We start from the raw sequence: 26,501 nt of genomic DNA on the forward strand, positions 1-26,501 counted from the left end.
GACCGTTTGTCCTTTCGTTTTCTGCAGACTTCCAGTATGGCCTCTCTGAAATCTAACGAGCTTCTCTGTCAACATTTCTGAATCTGCTTTTTTTTTCTTTTTTTTTTAATGTTCAATGTGAGACCTGACTTTTTTGGATTGCCAGCGACTGTTGCGTCGGATGCAGTGCCGGCTCGTTTTCGCCTTTCAGGTAGCGATTGATGTGAAGAGAAGATGTGTAAGTGTCGACACACAATTACTGACGTACGATGGGAGTGTATGAAGGCCTGTTCAGAAACAGAGAGCAAATGCTCCAGTTCTTTATGCAGTTCATCTTCCCTTTCTTTGCCGCTTGACAGGATGGTTTTATTGATTCTGTCCGGTGAGCCACAGTACTGAGCTGGAGCAGAATGTTGGTGGCATTGGTGTGCCGGGACGATGACTGCACTACTGTGACCACCTGTTACAAAAAGACAGGTATGTTCAGTACAGTACGTTTGCATTGTACACTTGCGCGGGAGCGTACGCAAAGACAAACCCAGACAGACAGACAGACAGACACGCACGCACGCACACACACACACACACACACACACGACACACACGTACTCTCACTCTCTCTGACAAACACCCCCGCCGGAGGCCTCACACGCACGCACACAGACACACATAAAGAGAGAGAGGGAGAGATAGAGACAAAGTCACTATAAAGTCTTACCTCCGACAGACATACTTCACGGTATTACGTTTTCACCGCCACATGTTCCTTGAATTGCGTTCATCAGAGCTCAGTGAAAAATACGGAAAAGAAACATAGACTTATAAGGCACGAACATTCGTGCGCAGATTGGACTATTCAGCCATCAGCGCATTCACAGACAGATTCATGAGCATCCTGCCCCCCCCCCACCCCACCACCACCCTCCCCCCATCCCCCAGCCGGATGACAACGATGGTCATCAGCGATCTCGATGGACACACCAACATTTTAACTCAGCACTACGGCTCCGCGATCCGTACTTAGTATACAACAAAATCGATGCCATTTTATTATGGCAACAGGCGGGACATTCCTGAGATGAATCAGCTGTAGTACTGGTGCACATGCACGCACCTGTAAATGTCTGTGGAGCGCATGATCTTAGTCGCGGCCACGGACTTTATTAGTTATATACGTCCGTGGTCGCGGCGTTTGGTGTGCAGTGTGTGGACAAAACAGACGGAAAGAATATGCTTGTTATGATTTTTCTTTATCTTATTCAGTTCTTTGAACTTGAAAAACGCTCTGGCAATGGTGACAAGGTGGCATTAGCGGGATATTTGATATACACGTATTACGGAACCCCAAACCGTTGAAAACAATTATGAGACCTTTTAAAAGAGGTTCCAGCCAGTGGTCTGCCCGGCGGCAGACAACTGACATTATAACCGCGGATTAATACCAATTATTCACACCTTAGGCACGATACTGCCTGTTACCCATGGTTTATACGTAATCTAAGAATCAGTGAGAATTTATTGAGTCAGCCCAGCGCTGGTTTAGATCAATTTGATTCATTCATTTCAACAGATGTTGGGCAAAAAGAAAGAAAAAAGTTCCAGGGATAAGTTTGGCAACGGGGCCTTTTAGAGGCGTCACCCCACTTGTGCATCACATGACCAATCACGTGCTGTTTGAGGAACTTGACCGTGACAAACAGCAACAGGGACGCTTTGGAGCATTGTTTGGTCGAGAAATCCTTCTGTCCACTTAACCGATCGGACACACAGAGCACCAAGAATTGTTCACTCAACGGACAAAGAGGTGATCAGTGCAGAGGTCTGACGCAGAAGTCCAGAACCTTCAGCATTTCGGAACCGGGAGCGATCAACAAAGACACGAAAATGATCAAACTGGCGGTTTGCCTTTTTGTGCTCTGTGTTTTGCACAGGGACGCTGCTGCCACCGGTCATGCAGAACCGAAACGTTTGCACAGGTAGGGTCATGATTCTATACCGAACGTAAAGAATTTAAAGTCTTGTTTATTCATTGTGGTGTAAACATCTGCATAGCGATGATCACCATGCGCAGTAGGCCTTGCGCCATACTCATACTATTGTATGGTATGACACGGACAGTGTCCCACACTTTTTTTTTCTTTCTTTTTTTAAAATTTTTATAATAAAATAAAAGTATGATTCTTTTCAATTGACACAAAAGAACATTACACAGAATATATTAATATGAATTTTAGCTAATATCCAGCCAAAATTCCTCGAGCTATATGCGCAATATATTTCTGTTGCAATGCAGGCATGAAGTATAACATGAATAAGAATAATTTGACCTGTCCTTTGTCATCCACTCTTGAGTATGAGTAGGTAAATTGTGGTGCCTCTCCAAAAAAGCTATCCATAAACTACTTGTAGTTGTAGTTTTGCAATGCCAGAAGATAGGTTTAATGCTGCCCCTTCCTCTATGGCAGGAAGTGCTTAGGTCATTTGCTTCAATATTAATCTTCTCACATTTTTTTTTACCAGGTAGAAGTAACACTTCGGGAATACCTTTTTTTTTTTTTTTTTTTTTTTTTTTGCCTGCAGCCTTTTTTGTTTTGATCACACCTGTGTGACCAAAGCTATGTTTCAGTCATAGGAAAAATAAACTCTGATCGGTAGTACCATGATAGCCCTTCGACCTTTTCGCTTTTGATTTCTTCAGAATTTAAGAGAGAGGGGGAAAGAGAGATCCAAAATCTTTATCTGCTATCTCACATCTGTTTAAAAAGAAGAAGAAGGAAACAAACAAACAAACAAACAAACAAACAAAAACAGAAGAAGAAAAGTGGAGCAGATCTATGCCTGACCAATGCACAAACCCAGCACACTGGTCAGGTCTTGAAAGCCTATCAGTCACAGACTGTGTGGATAAAACATTAGAGAGACGCCCTGATAGAGTTGAGGAACAGGAAGATATTTAGAGTAACTAGTTGCCAGGTCATCAGTGTTGGACTGTTGCCCTCATGGTCAGAGGTTACAGGATCTAGAGGAAGGGTTAAAAAAAAACCCCAAACAAACAAACAAAACAAAAACAAAAACCCAAAAAAACCAACCCAACAAAAACAAAACTAAATCGAGTTAATGCACACTTAAGAATTGTGATTCACTTTGTCACTTATTGTGAATGAGTCAGCTGCACTGTGAATAATTAAGCAAATTAATTCTCTGTATGTGTATGTGTATATGTGTGTGGTGTGTGTGTGTGTTTGTATGTGTGTGGTGTGTGTTTGTTTGTTTGGTTGCATACATTACAAGAATTTTTTTTGATGTGACACATGATGTATAACACTATTTCAGTATTTGAAATCTGAATACATCAGCTGCATAATGAATGAAAACATATCTAATTTATCTTTGTCAGTTTGTGTACATTTTATTGATTCATTTTTGTTTCACACAAGATTATTTTCGATGAGACATATGACATGTGAATTTGTTCAAAATATAACTTTTCAACTCTGTTTCTTCAGTCAACAACTGTGATCACATGTTGATACTGTAGTAATCTTTTTGCTGTATTAGTGTATATTATTGATGAATTCCATGTTACACACACACACACACACACAATGATACATATACACATACCAAACAATGTTTAACATGCATACATCAGTATAACACAGAGGCAGAAAATTACCACATCCTTATGTTTTTTTAACTTTATATATATATATATATATTTTAAAAAAATTTTTTTTAAAGTAACTAATTGCTTGTCCTACTGTATAAAAAGGTTCACTTTCCATACCTTGGACTTGGATTTGGATATTTGGACTTTAGTTTATGCAAGAAAAGGTTGACTTATCACAGTTATCCAAGGTGTGGACAAGTTTACCATTTAAAAAAATTAATAAGTTGACTATTTCTACTGGTCCGCAGGGTGTCGACTTATCTGGAGTCAACTGTATCAAACTTATACTGTTATAGAATTACTTTTTGTTGGTGACATTTTTCTTCTGAAAGCAGTTCTAGTTGAGGAAACAAAATAAAGAAAACAAATTCTTGTTTCAGTGCGATTTTAATTCTCCTTCGACTCAAGTCTTTGAAAATGTTAATTTGTGCTAAAGCTGAGAAAAATAAGTAAAATTTTACATGCCTATTTTACTGGTATTAATTTTTTCCAGAATCAAGCTTCATCGAATGCAGTCCACGAGACAGGGATTGGCAGCAGTGGGTAACAGTATCAAGACCCTGAAGTTAAAGTATGGACTGAGCAGTTTCAATATGCCAGCAGGACTGGGACCAAGTCCTGAACCGCTGACTAACTACTTGGATGTAAGTCTCTTCAGGACAGTAATTGCTAGTTCTGCCAAATTTTTGCTCAGTTGTGTTTTGTGACTCCTTGATTAGTTGATACGTGTACTGTTCAAAGGACTTAGTGTCGATCCTGATACTTTAGTCTGTTCCTAATCTGGTTCAAGAATGGGCATTTTCTTTGGGTGTCCTTTTTCTACTTTAGTGTTGACATGGTACAGCGGTTGAGGAATGACGCTGGAATTCGTCATTGTTTTGGTGTCAAATCTTCACCAGTGGTAGGTGTTGTGGGGTCCTTTGCAGAAAGCCACACCCTTGAGTGTTGAAATATTGGCACAATCTGCTGTATGATGTCACAGGTGATACCACACCCTTGAGTGTTGAAATATTGACATAATCTGCTGTATGATGTCACAGGTGATACCACACCCTTGAGTGTTGAAATATTGACATAATCTGCTGTATGATGTCAGGTGATACCACACCCTTGAGTGTTGAAATATTGACATAATCTGCTGTATGATGTCGCAGGTGATACCACACCCTTGAGTGTTGAAATATTGACATAATCTGCTGTATGATGTCGCAGGTGATACCACACCCGTGAGTGTTGAAATATTGACATAATCTGCTGTATGATGTCAGGTGATATTGTCAACCTGAGTTATGGCCCTTGTCCAGCATTGTGCATGTACTTATTTGGTCTTATTGACATGATAATATTGTTATTATTATGGATAGATTACAACTTTGTCATGAACAGTCTGGTTGACAAAAAAGAAAAAAGAAAGGTCCCTACATTTCTTGACCCTGGAGATAAGGTAAAACCACCACTCATAACCCAGCAGGTGTTGATACCACGATCATCCCAGGACTCTAGAATTGGAAATCTAGACCTTTTAATCTCATTCAACCCTGGGCCTGATCGTTGCTCTGTTGTCAAAATAAGTTTCATTGAAATGGTGTGCACATTCCTACATATGCATAAATTTGTCTGTCACTCTGTCACTCCTCCCTGTTATCATTTTCTTCTTCTTCCTCTTCCCTTTTTTTTCTTTTTCTAATAATCATTTCATTTTATAATGATTTGATCTTTTCAGGGGTAATATGTGTTGTTGTGTCATACTTAAGTTGTGTATATGTAATTTTATTTATGCTTCATGTGTAATTTTGTGTGTGTGTGTGTGTGTGTGTCTGTGTGTGTATTTTGCCATTGCTTTGTCTTTCTTTTTTTCTTTTTCAGCTTTTTTTTTTTCTTTTTTTTTTACCTTGAGGGCTGGATGTAAAAAAGCAGCTGTGCTTATTCCACTACCCTCATGAAATAAAAATTTGTTTTGTTTTGTTTCGTTAAACTGCGGAAGGGAACTAACTTGTACAGTGTTTCTGACTGTTTACACTTGTCAGTTTTGAGGAAGGAAAAATCATTCGTTTTCACTTTCAGTATACATGTTTTCTTTGTTTTTCTGCATCAGTATGGCAGGGAATATGACAAGGCTGTGAACTTCCTAGGATTGAATGGGTTAATAACTATTCCGCTATTACACAAGTCCACTGATTCAGTTCATTGGGGTTTTTTTCAATGATTCCTCTGTCTTTGTTTTTCCATGTTGTGTTTGATCATTGATGTGTGTTCAGTGTCACAAAATATGCAGTATTCCTGAGTTGTTTTTTGCGGGGTGATGTGATTGGGTGGGGTTTATTTTGCAGGCACAGTATTATGGTGTGATTGGACTGGGCACACCGGTTCAGAGCTTCAAAGTGGTGTTTGACACCGGATCCTCCAACCTGTGGGTTCCTTCCTCAAAGTGCAAATGGACTGATATTGCTTGCCGTAAGTTCTGTTCTTATGCTAATGATGATGATTAGATTGTTTTGTACATTTCGTCACAACAGATTTCTCAGTGTGAAATCCGGGCTGCTCTTCCCAGGTTTGCCACAATGCAATGCCACCCATATATATATATATATATATATGTATATATATATATGGGTGGTGGTGGGTGGGGGTTCTGTCTGAAAGTGTATTTGTTACTGTCAAAGTGGATATTTTTACAGAATTTTGCCAGGAACAACCCTTCTGTTGCTAACTTGCTGTGCGTTCTGTTATGTGTGCCAAATGCATGGGACCTTGGATCCAAAAATGAATGACTGGCACCCGCACCACCCTTCTGGACCAAGTGGAGTGAGGAGTAAAATTCTTAGTCCATGGATACATGGGATGTGAACCTGTGGACACTCACATCGGGTCATCCTAGTCAGGTGCATGACCACTAACTAAACCAGCTGCTCCATTTATAATTGTTAGAATTGGGCAGTACTTTGTAAATGTTGAAGCACAGAAAAGATATCTGCTTAGAAGAGATGAATTTAGGAATGGACAGACACTTTTTGTTCTTTCTTGCTTGCCTTTTTTTTTTTTTTTCAATATGCGGTACTTCATCACTAGTCTAGCACTTCATCCCACAGTGTTGTTCAGGTAAGGTCAAGGACACGGACTGACGCTGAAAAGTTTTTATGTCATTAACTGGATAGCCTTTGTGCCATAAGGGTACACAACTGCATTCATATTGTCAAAGAAAATTGCATAAACAAGATCAAGGACGATATGTATATAATTACAGAAAGATTGAATTTAACTAAAGGAATTCCAAATACCTGTGCTTTGGTTTACAAATGACACAAACAGACAACAGACCATTGGATTCAGGCCTTTTGATAGACACCAGAGAGTACAGTGGTATTTTGACTATTTGAGCAATGTTACAAATGTTTCTTTTCTCCAGCTGATAAAACTCTGTGTGTGTGTGCGTGCTTGTGTGTGTGTGTGTGTGTGTGTGAGTAAGGTAAAGTGTGTGTGTGTGTGTGTGTGTATGGGTAATGTGTGTGTGTGTGTGTGCATTCATGTGTGTGTGGGGTGGGTGGGTGGGTGTTGTCCTGTGTTTCAGAGAGAGTTCTGTTTAAGAAAAAGACCAAGTGATTTGTCTGATTGTAAATCTAACTAGGTTTGTTTATATTTTTTTTAAAGTATTATTTTATCCTTCTACTTGTTGGGTTTTTTATACATAAAGTTTGATTTACATGTATGTAATTACTTGAATATTTGGGGTATTATTTTTCATTGATTCAAAATTTAGATAGAAACGTCTTATGTGTGTGTGTGTTTAGTCCTGCACAACAAGTACCACAGCTCTGAGTCCAGCACTTACACCAAGAATGGCACCAGTTTTGAAATCAGATATGGAACTGGAAGCCTGTCTGGATTCCTCAGTACAGACATTCTGACGGTAAGATAAAATGCGTGGTGTGTGTGTGTGTGTGTGGTGCGTGTGTGTGTGTGTGTGTGTGATTGTGTGTGTGTGTGTGCGCGCGCTTGCGCGCGCGTGTGTGTGATTGTGTGTGGTGTGTGTGTGTGATTGTGTTTTTGTGTGGTGTGTGTGTGTGTGATTGTGTTTTTGTGTGGTGTGTGATTGTGTGTGGTGTGTGTGTGTGATTGTGTTTTTGTGTGGTGTGTGTGTGTGTGATTGTGTTTGTGTGTGGTGTGTGTGTGTGATTGTGTGTGTTTTTGTGTGTGTGTGTGTGCATGATTGTGTGTGTGTGTGTGTGTGTGTGCGTGTGATTGTGTGTGTGTGTGTGTGCGCGCGCGCATGTGTGTGCATGTGTGTGTGTGTGATTGTGTGTGTGTGTGTGCGTGTGAGAGGTGTGTGTGCGTGCGTGTGTGTGTGTGTTCAGTACAAGACCTTTTGATAGTCATTAGAGAGTACAGTGCTATTTCGACTATTTGAGCAACGTTACAAATGTAGATTTTCTCCAACTGATAGTGTGTGTATTTGTATGTGTGTGTGTATTCATGTGTGTGAGTGTGGGTGGGTGGGTGTTGTCCTGTGTTTGAGAGGGAGTTCTGTTTAAGAAAAAGATTTGTTTGATTATAAATTTTAGGTGTTTTTTGTTTTGTTTTTTTTAGTATTATTTCATCCAACTTCTTGTTCGTTTTTGTATGCGTAAATTTTGATTGATGTATATGTTTATTGCTTTAGTATTTGGAGTATTATTTTATATTGATTAAAAATTCAGATAAAAACATCTTCTTATGAATGCCAGTGACACACATTTGTCCTCTTCTTTTCTTTTTTTTCTTTTTAATCCTTATTTGAACAAGACCAATTGCATTTGCAGTCTTCTTTTGGAAAACAGGATGTCAAATAAGCTGCATTTTCTTTTTCTTTTTTTTCTGTTCTTTTTTGCAACTTATTTATCTTCCTTGAAATATGATAAAAGTCCTATTCCTAGTTCTTTATGTGCTCCAGATCTCAGGAATGAAGATCAAGAACCAGACATTTGCGGAGGCGGTACAGCAGCCAGGCATTGCGTTCATTGCCGCCCGCTTTGACGGCATTCTGGGAATGGGTTACAAGGAGATATCGGTGGACGGTGTCACACCACCTTTCTACAACGCTTGGACCCAGAAGTTGGTGGAGAAAAATGTTTTCTCCTTCTACCTGGACAGGTAAGTGAATGGACGACATTCCTTTATCTCAGCCCTGAAATGGCCGCTTTGCAATCGACTGGGCTGTAAGCAACTTGATTTTTTTTTCTTCTTCTGCTGCCCCATCATCTGCACCATTTCAGTGGCATTACTCACACACCGCTCAAGGCCTCACACGTGTTGCCTGACAAGTGACAAGTGCGCATTGTTAAGTGAAGATATTCGCACAGTTCGTCTTGTGGTTAGTGTATGTGCTGATGAGATAACTTCCTTTACACAATGGGTTTAAGAAGTGTTTGAGGGAGAACAGTGAACAACATACTAAGTCACCTCTTCAGGTCAAGCCTTTGAGGACTGAGGCCTTGAGGTCACCATGAGATCAGGGCATGACAGGCCACAAAGTTTGGGGCTTTTGTTATGTTGATGATGAAGGAGGAGGAGGATGACGATGATGATGATGATGATGCTATGGAGATCCGTGTAGGTTTGGGACTATGTGACAAAGGGTGTCCTCTACGCTTCCTGTCATAAGGGCATCCCGGCGTCATCCAAGCCCGAGAGATACAGACACTTGAAGCGTTATAGGCAACATGATTTGATTCCTTTATCTGTGGGAGGGTGTGGCATGGGTCACTTCTGTGGCTGGCGCTGTGCTCGTTTCATCATGGCTGGGACAGGTGTCGTCCACAGCTGTGAATTTTGGAGAGCATTTTGAGCTTATGTGGTCAGCCTTTGTCCTCTCTCCTTTTACGTTCTTACTCCTTTTCCATTCACATCTTTTAGCAGAATTTTTACATGACAGTTCACAGATGGCGCACATTTCCTGCTGTCCATGTCGAGCCCTATCATAGAAAGGTATCAGAGAGGGTCAGATTTTAATATCTTCACCTGGACATCATAGAATTAAAATACAGAGGATTATTGTAGTTACTAAGAAATGCAGTTTAATCATAGGATACATACTAGACTTTGACCCACTGGTGATCCGGCAGGGATTTCATTCCCTGTCCTGTTCCAAACACCATTCCACTCGAGCACAGAAATCGAAAGTAGCTGCAGCTAGTGACCTCCCTTGGTATATTACCTTCCGTCTGTGTGCCTGTGCAGCACCATTTTCTTTTTGCGATTTAGGCTGTCAGCATTGGTGATGAATAAAACAGGACCAGTTTGCCTTGCATTTTAACTCTTTCTACTCCAGGTACAAATCAGCTCGTACCATGATTACTTCCCCTGTAGATCAGGTATGAGTATATCTGTACCAAAACAATATTCTGATTTCGTTTATTCTTGTTGTGCGGATTCTGAAAGCATGAAATCAAAGCTTTGTTTGACCACTTGAATTGGTAATTCTCCAGCGATTTTTGCACTTTTGTTGAATCACCCAATTTTCTGCTGCAGTGGCCTGTTGTGCTGGTTCAGAGAAGTTGTATCAGGCATGTAGCTGTGGGTAGAACGAGTTATTTGACTTCAAGGATGACGTTAGACTGGCGCAGTGGGAATGTGAGGGGGTGGTGGCACTGACTTCAAGGATGAAGTTAGACTGGCGCAGTGGGAATGTGAGGGGGTGGTGGCACTGACTTCAAAGATGAAGTTAGGCTGGTGCAGTGGGAATGTGAGGGGGTGGTGGCACTGACTTCAAGGATGAAGTTAGACTGGCGCAGTGGGAATGGTGGCACTGACTTCAAGGATGAAGTTAGACTGGTGCAGTGGGAATGGTGGCACTGACTTCAAGGATGAAGTTAGACTGGTGCAGTGGGAATGTGAGGGGGTGGTGGCACTGATCACTTCCATGCCTGGCACTGGGCTCAGTTTATGGATCAGGCAATTTTCAGTTGTCATCCGTTCCTTGCTTTCGATGTATTGATTGATAAGGATACTTATATGTATGTGAATATTGGAGTGGGAAGTTGTTCATTCATTGAATGATAAGGATACCTATTATGTATGTGAATATTGGAGTGGGAGGTTGCTCATTCATTGAATGATAAGGGTACCTATTATGTATGTGAATATTGGAGTGGGAGGTTGCTCATTCATTGAATGATAAGGGTACCTATTATGTATGTGAATATTGGAGTGGGAGGTTGCTCATTCATTGAATGATAAGGATACCTATTATGTATGTGAATATTGGAGTGGGTGTTTTGGATTCCCCTTCACGCAATTCACTGCTGTTGTACTCTATAATTTTTCTAGCTTTTTATTGAGGTTACACATTTCTCATTGTTCTGATTATGTTGCATTGTCAGAGTGGTTTCAGGAAACATTTCTACCCTCTTGCATCTGTGATATTGATTGTGGATTGGCTGACGTCAGCTGCTTATGAAGTGTTATAAAATAAAACAGAAAAAAAAAATCTTTGGCTAAGAATGGATTAAAAGGGGACATTGGTTTCATTTATATCAGTCAGTGTTGTTGGCACTTCATACAACAACAGTTTGCTGAGGAAAAAAACTCGCTTGGTCCCATTCTTGTAATCAGTCTTACTTTCACAGATTGCAACAGCAGTGTGTTGAAGGTGAAACTCACTCACCAAAATTTTAATAGTAAGTTGCATTCATGAGTACAGCGCAGGATCAAGATTGAGAATGATAAACAATTACAGTGGCATAAGAAATTTATTCCATTATACCAGTTAACACACAAAATATATATTACATGTCAACAGATGTACACTAATGTGATGTGCAAAACATTTTTTTTCATTTATTATATGTTTAGCAGAAACACGAAAAGATCTGATTAATCTTAATCTTAACCAGTAAAGCTCTAACAAAGATCAAAAGACACTTGTCAAAAATCTGATTAATCAATAAACCAATTTTGCAAGAGCAACAACAACAAAAAACAACTGAAAAACCTTGAGCATAAACGCCAGTTATGAAACACTGAATATTAAAGTCAGTTGTGAAGTAAGTTGAGTACTGGAACATCTGTACGGATTGTGCTCTCCCCAATGCCCCCCCCCCCCCCCCCCCCCCCCCCCCCCCCCCCCCTAAAAAAAATTAAAAACCAGAACAAATCAAAAAAACAAAAACAAAACCGGATTTAACTCATTGAACCCTGCGCCTGAGCATTGCTTTGGCATAAAAAGAATTGCCTCATTAAAACGCTTTTCACATTTCTACATATGCATAAATCACTAAGAAGGGGAACTAAATTCCACAGTATTTCCTGATGTGTTCACATGCAACTTGGAGGAAAAACAGTATATTAACTGCATTTTTCTGCATCACTCAGTATAGCATGGAAGCCAGCTGAGGCTGTAAATTCCCTAGGGTTGACATTGTGGGAATTTGAGAACCTAAACTTATGTATTGATTTTTTCGTGTTTTGTTGTTTGCTTTTTGAAAACCTTATGTATAATGCATGTAAAATAGATTGATTGGTAAATAACACAATGTGCATGATTTGTTTACCTGATCTGCAGAAATCCTAAGGCCGCTGAAGGAGGTGAGCTGCTCTTGGGGGGCAGCGACCCTAAACACTACGCTGGCAACTTCTCCTACGTCCCTGTCACCAAAAAAGGCTACTGGCAGTTCAAAATGGATGGGTAAGGGACAGTTTTTGGTTTTCTTGGATGGGCACAAATAGCCGTGCTATCTTCCATCTGTAAGCCAGTGTGTACAGTTCCTTTTCTTGTTTGGAAGAAGGTATTTAGTTCATTAGCCTCTGTTTGGAAGCCTGACATCTGGTGAATTATCTTCTGTTTGGAAGCTTCATTGTCTTCTGTTTGGAATCTAGGTGTTTAGTTCATTATTGTCTGTTTGAAAGCTAGGTGTTCAGTTCATTGTCTTCTGTTTGGAATCTAGATGTTTAGTTCATTATTGTCTGTTTGAAAGCTAGGTGTTCAGTTCATTGTCTTCTGTTTGGAATCTAGGTGTTTAGTTCATTATTGTCTGTTTGGAAGCTAGGTGTTCAGTTCATTGTCTTCTGTTTGGAATCTAGGTGTTTAGTTCATTATTGTCTGTTTGGAATCTAGGTGTTTAGTTCATTGTCTTCTGTTTGGAACCTAGATGTTCATTGTCTTCTGTTTGGAACCTAGATGTTCATTGTCTTCTGTTTGGAACCTAGATGTTCATTGTCTTCTATTTGGAACCTAGATGTTCATTGTCTTCTGTTTGGAAGCCTGACATTTGGTGAATTATCTTCTGTTTGGAAGCTTCATTGTCTTCTGTTTGGAATCTAGGTGTTTAGTTCATTATTGTATGTTTGAAAGCTAGGTGTTTAGTTCATTGTCTTCTGTTTGGAATCTAGGTGTTTAGTTCATTGTCTTCTGTTTGAAAGCTAGGTGTTTAGTTCATTATTGTCTGTTTGGAATCTAGGTGTTTAGTTCATTATTGTCTGTTTGAAAGCTAGGTGTTTAGTTCATTGTCTTATGTTTGGAATCTAGATGTTTAGTTCATTATTGTCTGTTTGAAAGCTAGGTGTTTAGTTCATTGTCTTCTGTTTGGAATCTAGGTGTTTAGTTCATTGTCTTCTGTTTGGAATCTAGGTGTTTAGTTCATTGTCTTCTGTTTGGAATCTAGGTGTTTAGTTCATTGTCTTCTGTTTGGAATCTAGGTGTTTAGTTCATTATTGTCTGTTTGAAAGCTAGGTGTTTAGTTCATTGTCTTCTGTTTGGAAGCTAGGTGTTTAGTTCATTGTCTTCTGTTTGGAAGCTAGGTGTTTAGTTCATTGTCTTCTGTTTGGAACCTAGATGTTCATTGTCTTCTGTTTGGAACCTAGATGTTCATTGTCTTCTGTTTGGAAGCCTGACATTTGGTGAATTATCTTCTGTTTGTAAGCTAGGTGTTTAGTTCGTTGTCTTCTGTTTGGAAGCTAGGTGTTTAGTTCGTTGTCTTCTGTTTGGAATCTAGATGTTCATTGTCTTCTGTTTGGAAGCTAGGTATTTTGTTCATTGTCTTCTGTTTGGAATCTAGGTGTTTAGTTCATTGTCTTCTGTTTGGAATCTAGGTGTTTTGTTCATTGTCTTCTGTTTGGAATCTAGGTGTTTTGTTCATTGCCTTCTGTTTCCGAAGCTAGGTGTTTAGTTAATTGTCTTCTGTTTGGAATCTAGGTGTTTAGTTCATTGTCTTCTGTTTGGAAGCTAGGTGTTCATTGTCTTCTGTTTGGAAGCTAGGTGTTTTGTTCATTGCCTTCTGTTTCCGAAGCTAGGTGTTTAGTTAATTGTCTTCTGTTTGGAATCTAGGTGTTTAGTTAATTGTCTTCTGTTTGGAAGCTAGGTGTTCATTGTCTTCTGTTTGGAAGCTAGGTGTTTTGTTCATTGTCTTCTGTTTGGAATCTAGGTGTTTTGTTCATTGCCTTCTGTTTGGAATCTAGGTGATTTGTTCATTGTCTTCTGTTTGGAATCTAGGTGATTTGTTCATTATCTTCTGTTTGAAAGCCAGGTGTGCAATGCATTATTTTGAAGCAGGTTGATTCTTCAGAACATTACAATGACTAACCATCACTGTTTCAGTGTGTCTTCAGTACATTACCTTCGCTCTCATTGTTTTAGTATGTCTTCAGTGCATTACCCTAACAAATCGTCACCGTTTCAGTGTGTCTTCAGTGCATTACCCTAACAAATCGTCACTGTTTCAGTGTGTCTTCAGTGCATTACCCTAACAAATTGTCTCTGTTTCAGTGTGTCATTAGTGCATTACCATAACAAATTGTCTCTGTTTCATTGTCTTCAGTACATTACCCTAACAAATTGTCACTGTTTCAGTGTGTCTTCAGTGCATTACCCTAACAAATTGTCACTGTTTCAGTGTGTCTTCAGTGCATTACCTGAACAGATCACTGTTTCAGTGTGTCTTCAGTGCATTACCTGAACAGATCACTGTTTCAGTGTGTCTTCAGTGCATTACCCTAACAAATCATCACTGTTTCAGTGTGTCTTCAGTACATTACCTGAACAGATCACTGTTTCAGTGTGTCTTCAGTGCATTACCTGAACAGATCACTGTTTCAGTGTGTCTTCAGTACATTACCCTAACAAATCATCACTGTTTCAGTGTGTCTTCAGTACATTACCCTAACAAACTGTCTCTGTTTCAGTGTGTCTTCAGTACATTACCCTAACAAATCATCACTGTTTCAGTGTGTCTTCAGTACATTACCCTAACAAATCACTGTTTCAGTGTGTCTTCAGTACATTACCCTAACAAATCATCACTGTTTCAGTGTGTCTTCAGTACATTACCCTAACAAATTGTCTCTGTTTCAGTGTGTCTTCAGTACATTACCTGAACAAATCACTGTTTCAGTGTGTCTTCAGTGCATTACCCTAACAAATCATCACTGTTTCAGTGTGTCTTCAGTGCATTACCCTAACAAACCATCACTGTTTCAGTGTGTCTTCAGTACATTACATGAACAAATCACTGTTTCAGTGTGTCTTCAGTGCATTACCCTAGCAAACCATCACTGTTTCATTGTGTTTTCAGTAAATTACCTGAACAAATCACTGTTTCAGTGTGTCTTCAGTGCATTACCCTAACAAACCATCACTGTTTCATTGTGTTTTCAGTAAATTACCTGAACAAATCACTGTTTCAGTGTGTCTTCAGTGCATTACCCTAACAAACCATCACTGTTTCATTGTGTTTTCAGTAAATTACCCTAACAAACCATCACTGTTTCAGTGTGTCTTCAGTGCATTACATGAACAAATCACTGTTTCAGTGTGTCTTCTTTTTTCTTTTTCTTTTTGTGCCCCCCCATTATCTGCACCGTTTCAGTGGCATTACTCCCACGCCACTCATTCCGAGTCCCCCATACACAGCCACACCTGTTCGTCTGTTGCAGTCCCAGTGCTGGCAGTCCACAGGGAACCATCGATGAAACATCACTATTTCAGTGTCTTTAGTGCATTACCCTAACAAATCATCACTATTTCAGTGTCCTCAGTGCATTACCCTGGCTCACCATCACCGTTATAGTGAAGTGATGGCCTAAAGGTAACGCGTCCTCCTAGGAAGCGAGAGAATCTGAGCACACTGGTTCGAATCCTGGCACAGTCGTCTGTATTTTCTCCCCCTGCACCAGACCTTGAGTGGTGGTCTGGATGCTAGTCATTCAGATGAGATGATAAACCGAGGTCCCATGTGCAGCATGCACATAGCGCATGTAAAAGAACCCACGGCAACAAAATGGTTTTCCCTGGCAAAATTCTGTAGAAAAATCCACTTTGATTGGAAGACAAATAAAAAAAAAAATCTTTTTAAAAATACAGGCAGGAAAAAATACAAAAAATGGGTGGCGCTCTCAGTGTAGCGACACGCTCTCCACGGGGAGACAAAAAAGAGTAATGCAATGCAATGCAATACAATGCAATGCAGTACAGTAGTGAGTGTTCACTACATTGTGACTGTTTCAGTGTGACCATCGAAGGCAAGGGACAGCAGTTCTGCAAAGGAGGCTGCCAGGCCATCGCAGACACCGGCACCTCCCTTCTGGCTGGCCCCACTGCTGAGATTGAACAGCTGAACAAAGCCATTGGCGCCTTCCCCGTCATAGAGGGAGAGGTATGTACTCTACGGGGCTGTGCTTGCACGTACGTGTGTGTGTGTGTGTGTGTGTGTGTGTCTTTGTTTGTGGTGTGCATTCATGTGCATGCATATTGTGTGGTCAGACGTGTTTCAGTGTGTAATGCATGTGTGTCACATGCTCACGTGCTTGTAAAGTTTCTCAAGCAGAGATGGGCTCTGATTGACAGTCTGCTTAATGATATTAATAATAATCATAATCATATAGTACTGGTTTGGTGCAAGCTCCCCATGTGATGGGCTTTATGCGCCTCACGTGAAGCAATACATGTACAATAATGCATAATAACTTGCCACAGCACATCAGAAAAACTACAGCAACAACAACTACACACACACACACACACACACACACACACACACACAGATACACACACGCACACCTCACCCACCCACACATACACACACCAAGACAGTACTTATTACTATAAATTGCAGATATGAACAATCTCACACACAGAAACACACACACACACACACACACACACACACACACACACACACACACACAGAAACATACACACACACACACACACACACACACACACACACACACACACACAAATACAAAGGGGAAAGTTATTTATTTTTATGGATTACACAGGCCAAGATTTGCTGTACTTGTGTAGTCTTACCAAGACCAAGATTTGCTGTACTTGTGTAGTCTTACCAAGACCAAGAGTTGCTGTACTTGTTTATTCTTACCCAGACCAAGAGTTGCTGTACTTGTTCAGTCTTACCCAGACCAAGAGTTGTACCCAGACCAAGAGTTGCTGTACTTGTTCAGTCTTACCCAGACCAAGAGTTGTACCCAGACCAAGAGTTGCTGTACTTGTTCAGTCTTACCCAGACCAAGAGTTGCTGTACTTGTTTATTTTTACCCAGACCAAGAGTTGCTGTACTTGTTCAGTCTTACCCAGACCAAGAGTTACTGCACTTGTTCAGTCTTACCCAGACTAAGAGTTGCTGTACTTGTTTAGTCTTACCAAGACTAAGAGTTGCTGTACTTGTTCAGTCTTACCCAGACCAAGAGTTGCTGTACTTGTTCAGTCTTACCCACAGCAAGAGTTACTGCACTTGTTTGTTGTTCATCATGATGGTCAGGTGTGTTTTGAAAAAAATAATGGACTGTGCAGCATGATTCAGAATCATTTTGTAATTTGTTGATGGGTTTTATTCATTTATTTATTATTCAGTTTATTTTTTGCTTTTTTGTTGTTGTTGCAGTACATGATTAACTGCAGTCGGATCCCATCTCTTCCCAACATCACTTTCACACTGGGAGGGAAGAAGTTTGAACTGACTGGAAAGGAATATGTTCTTACTGTGAGTAATACGGATTTTGCTCTAAAGTGACTTAGGAAAGGTGTTGTGTAAGTGAATTCTTCTTCCTCTTCTTCTTCTTATCATTGTTTTATTATTATTCATTAGTATTATTTAAAGTTTGAACTTGCTGGAAAGGAATAAAATTATGTTCTCGTTGTAAGTAGAGTTGTTATCACTGTAAAGTGCCGGTGTGTCTTTGGGTAGGTGTCGTTGAGTCTTTGGGTAGGTGTTATATAAATGAATCATCATTAGTAGTAGTTGTAGAAGTAGTTGTAGTAGTAGTATTTTAGATTATTGTGAATTTGAACTGACTGGACAGATGCAGTAGTATTTTATGATTATTTATATTGTGGATTTGAACTGACTTGCCAGGAATATGTTCTTGTTGTAATTGATATAGTTATTAAATTGCCTTAGTTGTTGTATAAATGAATTGGTGTAGTATTGTTGAATTATTGTTGTTGTTATTGTTATTATCATTATTAAGTTTGAAATGACTGAACAAGAATATGTTCTTGATATAAGTAAAATGGCTGTGAATGTAAAGTGGAAAGGATTGGTGTTACACAAATGAATTATTATCATAATTATTATGATGTTGGTTGCTATTATGTTTGAAATGACTTGACAAGAATATGTTCATGCTGTAAGTAATAAGGTGTTGCTGTAAAGTGTCTTAGGAAGTAACAGTATGATGTCATAACAATAGTTGTTATACTTATGATATGTTCTTGTTGTATTCTATTGTATTACTCCTTTGTCACAATAGATTTCTCTGTGTGAAATTGGTTGCTCTCCCTAGGGAGAGCTTGTTGCTACTAGTACAGTGAGAGCGCCACCCTCTTGTTGTTTCTGCCTGCAAGCGTATTTAGTTTTCCTGTGAAAGTTATTTTTATTTATTTATTTTTTTTACATAATTTTGCAAGAGGCAATCCTTTTTTTTTCCATGGGTTCTTTCATGTGCGCTAAGTGCATGCTGCACATGGGACCTCTGTTTGTTGTCTCATCATCTGAATGACCAGCATCCAGACCACCGCTCAAGGTCTAGTGGTAGGAGAGAAAATACTGGTGAGTGTGGGATTCGAACCGGCGCGCTCAGATTCTCTCGCTACCTTGGCGGTTGTGTTCCCTCTAGGCCAACAATCCACTTGTAATTTGATTTGTACCAACGTCTGGTCATCAGTTCGTGGAATTTTCTGAAAGCTTCAGGATGTCCATTGTCCTCCACAGCTATCAGCTCTCACCTTCCTCCCCTCCCTCCCCCCCAGCCCTCCCACCCCCTGCCTCACCTCTTTTACACATGATCTATCTTGTCAGCTTTTTTGGATTTCTGGTTCAGTATCATATGCCTTTAAATGTGGTACCTGGGTGTCCTAAAGCTATTAGTTTCATTTCTGGAATTTCCTTTCAACCCCTTTCTAACCCTAAAACATCCTGTTTATATAAAGACAGAGTGAACACATCACATGACAATGACTGTGTCTTATGTAATGATTGTGAACCATAACACTTTGTACCCCATTACTGATTTACAATGACTGTGTCTTATGTAATGATTGTGAACCATAGCACTTTGTACCCCATTACTGATTTACAATGACTGTGTCTTATGTAATGATTGTGAACCATAGCACTTTGTACCCCCTGTTACTGATTTACAATGACTGTGTCTTAAGTAATGATTGTGAACCATAGCACTTTGTACCCCGTTACTGATTTACAATGACTGTGTCTTATGTAATGATTGTGAACCATAGCACTTTGTACCCCCTGTTACTGATTTACAATGACTGTGTCTTATGTAATGATTGTGAACCATAGCACTTTGTACCCCCTGTTACTGATTTACAATGACTGTGTCTTATGTAATGATTGTGAACCATAGCACTTTGTACCCCATTACTGATTTACAATGACTGTGTCTTAAGTAATGATTGTGAACCATAGCACTTTTTACCCCATTACTGATTTACAATGACTATGTCTTATGTAATGATTGTGAACCATAGCACTTTTTACCCCGTTACTGATTTACAATGACTGTGTCTTATGTAATGATTGTGAACCATAGCACTTTTTACCCCATTACTGATTTACAATGACTATGTCTTATGTAATGATTGTGAACCACAGCACTTTTTACCCCGTTACTGATTTACAATGACTGTGTCTTAAGTAATGATTGTGAACCATAGCACTTTGTACCCCGTTACTGATTTACAATGACTGTGTCTTATGTAATGATTGTGAACCATAGCACTTTGTACCCCCTGTTACTGATTTATCCATAACACTCAGTTGCTTCCCCTGATTCAGGTGGGGATGTTTCTGTTCTGCAGTGGGCACATTCAGTTTCACTTACCTGCACTTGTCTTATCACTTGGTGCTTTTTTAGCTTAGACTCTCAAGTTGTTGGCCAGTGTTTTCAAGTGGATTGAGTGGCTTTTTTTTTTTTTTTTTAATGAACATATCATTATGTGTTTTGTATATGAAGCATGGACTTGACAGTACCCTCAGCTGTTATTGGGCTGGTCCACAGAAACTGAAGTGCAGCTGCACCGATGGTGCCTTAGATAGAAAGTGTCGTGACAGAATTTTTTTTTTTTTTTTTTTTTTTAATAACTTTAAAAAAATTTTTGCAAAGACGTGTATACAATACAGAGAACAGTATGAAACAAACAATATAAAACGAACAGTAGCATCCACTATAGAGAGAAAGACAAAACAAAACAAAACAAACAAACAAACAAAATTGTGACAGAATAATTGACTGGTGGCTCTGAAGATCAGATTATTTTTGGTCCATGGCACAGAAGTTAAAAAAAAACTAGAGTCAGTCAGGATGTCGTCAGAGGCAGATGTTACAAAAAAACCCAACAAACAACAGCAACAACAGCGAAACTACATGGATTAATGAACATCACAGCTGACAGCTTGGTCCTACTTCTGGTTCATAAATGACAGCTTCAGAGTCCTTCTCATTCGTTATACTGACACCCCAGTCTCCGTGATGAAGGCAGCTGTACGCTGCAGGTCCTCCACACAGCTGTAGAGCTGCCGGGTCACTGGAGTTGGGTCAGGCCAGTACCTCTTTCTGAGCACCTCACGGAGGGGACGGGACTGCAGCAGGTGGTCTGTTGTCTGGCTGTCAGTCCCACAGGGGCACTGTGCTGGGTGACCAATGTGGAATTTAGTGTATTACTGGTGGTTTAGGTGGTTGTAGCATGTCCTGAGTCTGAACACTGAAACCTGTTCCCACCAAGCCAGCAGGTTGTTGGGGTCTGTCCCTCAATGTCCAGAAGTTAACTTGTACCACAAAGGTGTTAGCCCTCTCACTGTGTTCTGGCTGTGTCTCACTAACCCCTCCCTACCTTCCTCCCTCCCAGCCCCCCCATTTTTTATGAATCTCATCCTTTGATCTGGTAATCCTGTTTGCACTCTGTCTCCATTGATCTGGTTATTTTGTTTTGCACTCTGACTCTTTGATCTTGTTATCCGGATTTTCTCTCTGTCTGTGTGTTAACAATGGAGCTGGGGCCTTTTGTGTAATGCACCCAGCTAAGAAGTAAGCATGTACGGGATTGAGTCCAGGATATGGACTGGGATTTATACTTTCCCATCTACTATACCTTGAGTGATGGTCTGGGTGCTTGTCACTTGGGTGAAATGATAAACTGAGGTCCTGTGTGCACAAAGCACATTGCACACGTAAAAAAGAATCTACTGCAACAATAGGGTTGTACGTGGCAAAATTCACAAGAAAGATTTATTTTGAAAGTAAAACAAATACACTGGCAGACAGAAGAAAAGAAAACAAAGAAGGTGGCATCCCACTGCTGTGACACGCTCTCCTTCGGGGGGGGAAAGCAAGCCAAATTTCACACAGAAATCTCTTGTGACAAAAAGTAATACAATACAATACAATGCAGTGTAATACCATAGCATAGCACACTATAGCATTCCACAGCATGGCAATGCTGCAATACAATGCAGTGTAATACCATAGCATAGCACACTATAGCATTCCACAGCATGGCAATGCTGCAATACAATGCAGTGTAATACCATAGCATAGCACACTATAGCATTCCACAGCATGGCAATGCTGCAATACAATGCAGTGTAATACCATAGCATACCACACCATAGCATTCCACAGCATGGCAATGCTGCAATACAATGCAGTGTAATACCATAGCATACCACACCATAGCATTCCACAGCATGGCAATGCTGCAATACAATGCAGTGTAATACCATAGCATAGCACACTATAGCATTCCACAGCATGGCAATGCTGCAATACAATGCAGTGTAATACCATAGCATACCACACTATAGCATTCCACAGCATGGCAATGCTGCAATACAATGCAGTGTAATGCATACAGTACCATGGCAAACTATACCATGCAATGTAACGCATTGCAGAGCAGTACAATGGCATACCATAGTATAGCATTCAATACCATACAATGTAATAACATTGAAAGTTTGTTTGTTGTTTTTTCTCTTGCAGATCTCAGAGTTTGGTGAGACGCTGTGTTTGAGCGGGTTCCTTGCTCTGGACATACCGCCTCCCATGGGCCCCCTGTGGATTCTGGGAGATGTTTTCATCGGTCCCTACTACACCGAGTTTGACATGGCGCAGAACCGGGTCGGCTTTGCCAGAACCATATCCAGCAAAGGATCAAAGCCTCTCCTGTTTTCATCAGAGAGGCATTAAATAGCTCTGTAACAAGAAAAAAAGAAAAGGAAGTGCCTGCCATGGAATGGAACAGTCTGTAAAATTCCTGTGTTGGATATACATTATTTTGAGTTGCATTAACAATCCTGTCTCTTGCTAGAGCGAGTTAGAGCAAGATCGTCTTTCAATCTTGGACCTATTTACGTTCATTGTCATTGGCTTAATGACTGGATAAGAACTTTTTTTTTCCAAGAAAGTCTTCAGTAACACTGTATTGTAACGACAAGGTTGGCAAGCCTGCACTGGAAAAACATGGCAAGCAGAACGTCTCACATTTTGTAAGACACAGGTCACTGGTTACACTAAAGACCAGTGATTCATTCTTCACTTATAAGGTATAGTCATGTTGGATTTTTTAGCATTGTGATTCCCCTTCCTCCTCCCCCTCCCTTTTTTTTGTCTTTAAGTTAACATTCAAGTATATTTTCAGACTTGCAGCAGGTGAGATGGACAAAAAAGACTGTCAGAGACTCCAAGCATAAACAGGTGTTCACTGAGTGAAATGTTTCTTCATCATTCCTTTTTTTCTTTTTGTTTTCTTTTCTTCTTCTTTTCTTCTTTTGTTTGTTTGGTGGAGTTTCCATCACAATCTTTGCCACTTAGTCTCTCTCAAAGGTTTGCTTGGCTTATGTCATGGTGATACATCAATGTTGATGGTGGAACACATGAGAAAGCCTTTTGTCTGCCTTGAGGAGGTTGATTTGATTTGGGCATTGCTGGCTTGTGTATTTTACGCGGTATAAGCAAATACAATGTAATATTAATCAGATTTAAGCGTTGCTGGCTTGTACGTTTTTCAGTCTGAGCAATACAGTGTAATGTTAGTTCGATGTATGCATTGCTGGTTTGTACATGTTTTTCAAAGTCTGGACACAACAATGAAGTGTTATTGATGGTCGATTTGGAATGCGTTGAATTCAGAAGTGTGTGTATTGAAAACTGCAAAGTGTTGTCCGCTCATACTGGACGAGAGTGACTTGCTTGTTGAGGTACAGTTGACTTTGAATATTTTGAATGTTGTTTTGAATTGTTTTTTGTTTTTGTTATCCTGGAAGATGAATATGATGTTGATTTGGTGTTTTAACAGTAAGTGAAGAGAAAGTTAATGTTTTTTTTGTTGTTTTTTTACATTGTTTGAATTGGTGAATGTGTGCTAATATCACATATGTTGTGGGTTGATTTCTAAACATAGATCTGATTTCTTTTTTTTTTTAACTTTCTTTTCCCTTCGGTTTAAAAAAAAAAATTTTTTTAAACCATATCTCTGTTTTTTCTTTTTTCTTTTTTTGTTAACTCAGTTTGAATATCTTTTTGAACTGTTTACCCATTCCCTGGTGATGGATAAAATTCTTGATTCACATCTTTTAAGTTAACTGACTGCAGACAGGTTACAAGATTTTGTGTTCGTTTTCTCAGTTTGCCGTCAATGTTGGATAGTTACCAAACCATGACAGCTGATAAAACAATATCAGTTTTCGTATTTGTCAATGACAGAATCAAACACCCATGCATTCAAGAAATGAGAACAGACTAAGATCTTGAGTAAAATTTATTTCCATTGAATCAATATATTGGCTGTAAATATGAATCTTGGATGGTAAATATATAATTGTATGATTTTTTGTTTGTTTGTTAATGATTTGGTCTTGAGAACATTTTGCTTCATGAGTTTTTGTTGAAAGTACATTTGCTATGCAGTTTTAATGTTTTATGAAGAGTTTTGCTGGCTGTAGATTTTACGTTTTAATGTGTTTAGCTTTACCTTTGAGTAAAAAAAAGTTTTATTTCATCATTATATTCTTACGTGTTGAGATGGGACACTTGTTTATTTGTTTGGCTTTACTTTTCAGTTGATAATAAAAGTTCTGATTACTTATTGTGTTCTTGTGTGTGTTTCTTCTTCTTCTTTCGAGGGCTGCAACTCCCACCTTCACTCGAATGTACACGAGTGGGCTTTTGCATGTAGGACCGTTTTTACCCCGCCATGTATGCAGCCATACTCTGTTTTCGGGGTTGTGCATGCTGGGTATGTTCTTGTTTCCATAACCCACCAAATGCTGACATGGATTACGGGATCCTTAACATGCGTATTTGATCTTCTGCTTGTGTATGCACACGAAGGGGGTTCAGGCACTAGCAGGTCAGCACATAATTATATTGACCTTTTGAGATCGGAAAAATCTCCACCCTTTAGTTACCCACCAGGCGCCGTTACCGAGATTCGAACCCGGAACCCTCAGATTGAAAGTCCAACGCTGTAACTACTTGGCTATTGTGCCTGTCACGTGTGTGTTTGAATATGATTTTCTTGGGGTGTGGTGGGGTGGAGGAGGGGGGTGCGAGGGGAGGGATGATCAATACATTGATCTTTCCAGCACCTGAAGCAAAAAAGCAAAGATGTTGGCTGTAAGATGTTATGAGCATATGAAAAAAGAAAAGAAAAAACATTCATGCTTTTATTGTTTGTGTATCTGACGGGTGCAATAGCTGAGTGGTTAAAGCGTGAACTTTCAATCTGAGGGTCCCGGGTTCGAATTTCCGTAACGGCGCCTGGTGGGTGAAAGGCGGAGATTTTTCCGATCTCCCAGGTGGGTAAATATGCAGACCTTTTGTGCCTGAACCCCCTTCGTGTACACCCTAGGTACGTTCTTGTTTCTATAACCCACTGAACGCTGACGTGGATTACAGGATCTTAAAAATGCATATTTGATCTTGAGCGTACGTATAGTATAATACATGAAGAAGGTTCAGGCACTACCATGTCTGCACATACTGTGACGTGGTAGATCGGAAAATTCTCCACTCTTAACCTACCACGTGGGACAGGGGTCAGACTCGGGAATCTCGGGCTCTAACCATTTGATCATCGCACCCGTCTGAGCGCTCTGGTTCGAATCACGGCTCAGCCGTCGATATTTTCTCCACCTCCACGAGACCTTGCATGGTGGTCTGGACGCTAGTCATTCGGATGAGACGATAAACCGCGGCCTCGTGTGCAGCATTCACTTAGCGCACGTAAAAGAACCCACGGCAACAAAAGGGTTGTTCCTGGCAAAATTCTGTAGAAAAATTCACTTCGATAGGAAAAACAGATAAAAGTGCACGCAGGAAAAAATACCCCCCCAAAAAATGGGTGGCGCTGTAGTGTAGCGACGCGCTCTCCCTGGGGAGAGCAGCCCGAATTTCACACAGAGAAATCTGTTGTGATAAAAAGAAATACAAATACTAATACATCATTACAGTCTGGAATTTTGCCGCCAACTTCACAATATTGTTCAGACCAAGGAATTAGACGACTTGTTTATATTCAGTCACTGACACATTTATTTAGAAAGTAGGTAATATGTCTGGGTTATAACAAGGACTGCACCAAACTATGCAAGATTTTTCTGGTTTCTGAGTCCATGTATTTTCGGACATATCCTTTGTCAGCTTATTCAGTTCTTCATGACATAGCCTCTTTGCATAATTGATTCATCTAAAACGAGTTTGTTTTCTTCATTGTTAGTTCCATCCATATGCAGATATAATATTTTGCATATTGTACCTTTTCAACATCAGTTGACAAACGTGAAAGATCGCAAGTCAAGATGTTGAAAAGTATAGGTGTTATTACCGATCCCTGCGGGATTCCCATGTCATGTCATCTGGACGTAGAGAATTTAATACCTTTGTTTGGATTACTCTATTAGCCTAGTTAAAGAAAAAAAAAAAAAAAAAGAAAAGAAAAAAAAAGATGATTATGCAACCTGATAAATCAACTGATTTTAATTTATGTGGTAATCTCGAATGCCATACTTGATCATACGGTTATTTCATGTCAAAGAAAATGTGTAGCACAATTTTTTTCCGAGCAAATTGATGTTTGATGTGAGTGTTAATTTCAGCGAAAGCCCGCTCGATTTGTTGGGATTATATTGTGACAGTGCTGGAGGAGCCTGTCTAGCACAATTCTTTCCATCAATTATTTTCATCAGTTCTTTCCATCAATTATTTTCATCAATTCTTTCCATCAATTATTTTCCAAAATGGCAAGTCAGACCAACAAGCCTGTACCGGCTTTTATCAGTTTTTGACTCGCCTTGTTTGAGGATGGGAACCATTTTATATTGTTTCCATACAGAAGGCAAACTTCCAT

At 39.8% G+C, this 26,501-nt stretch overlaps 1 protein-coding gene across 1 annotated transcript; it reads left to right on the forward strand.

The window, feature by feature from the left end:
* The first annotated feature begins 1,649 nt into the window (after positions 1-1,649).
* LOC143289265 (lysosomal aspartic protease-like) lies at positions 1,650-24,239 on the forward strand. Its single transcript, XM_076598260.1, has 9 exons — positions 1,650-1,955; positions 4,143-4,293; positions 5,980-6,103; positions 7,438-7,556; positions 8,577-8,776; positions 12,186-12,308; positions 16,122-16,269; positions 17,518-17,616; positions 22,136-24,239. The coding sequence occupies exons 1-9, from the start codon at positions 1,864-1,866 to the stop codon at positions 22,340-22,342; spliced, it is 1,263 nt and encodes a 420-aa protein (XP_076454375.1). The 5' UTR covers positions 1,650-1,863; the 3' UTR covers positions 22,343-24,239.
* Positions 24,240-26,501: the final 2,262 nt, after the last annotated feature.

This window comes from Babylonia areolata, chromosome 13 (assembly GCF_041734735.1).
Source record: "Babylonia areolata isolate BAREFJ2019XMU chromosome 13, ASM4173473v1, whole genome shotgun sequence".
Lineage (NCBI taxonomy): Eukaryota > Metazoa > Mollusca > Gastropoda > Neogastropoda > Buccinidae > Babylonia > Babylonia areolata.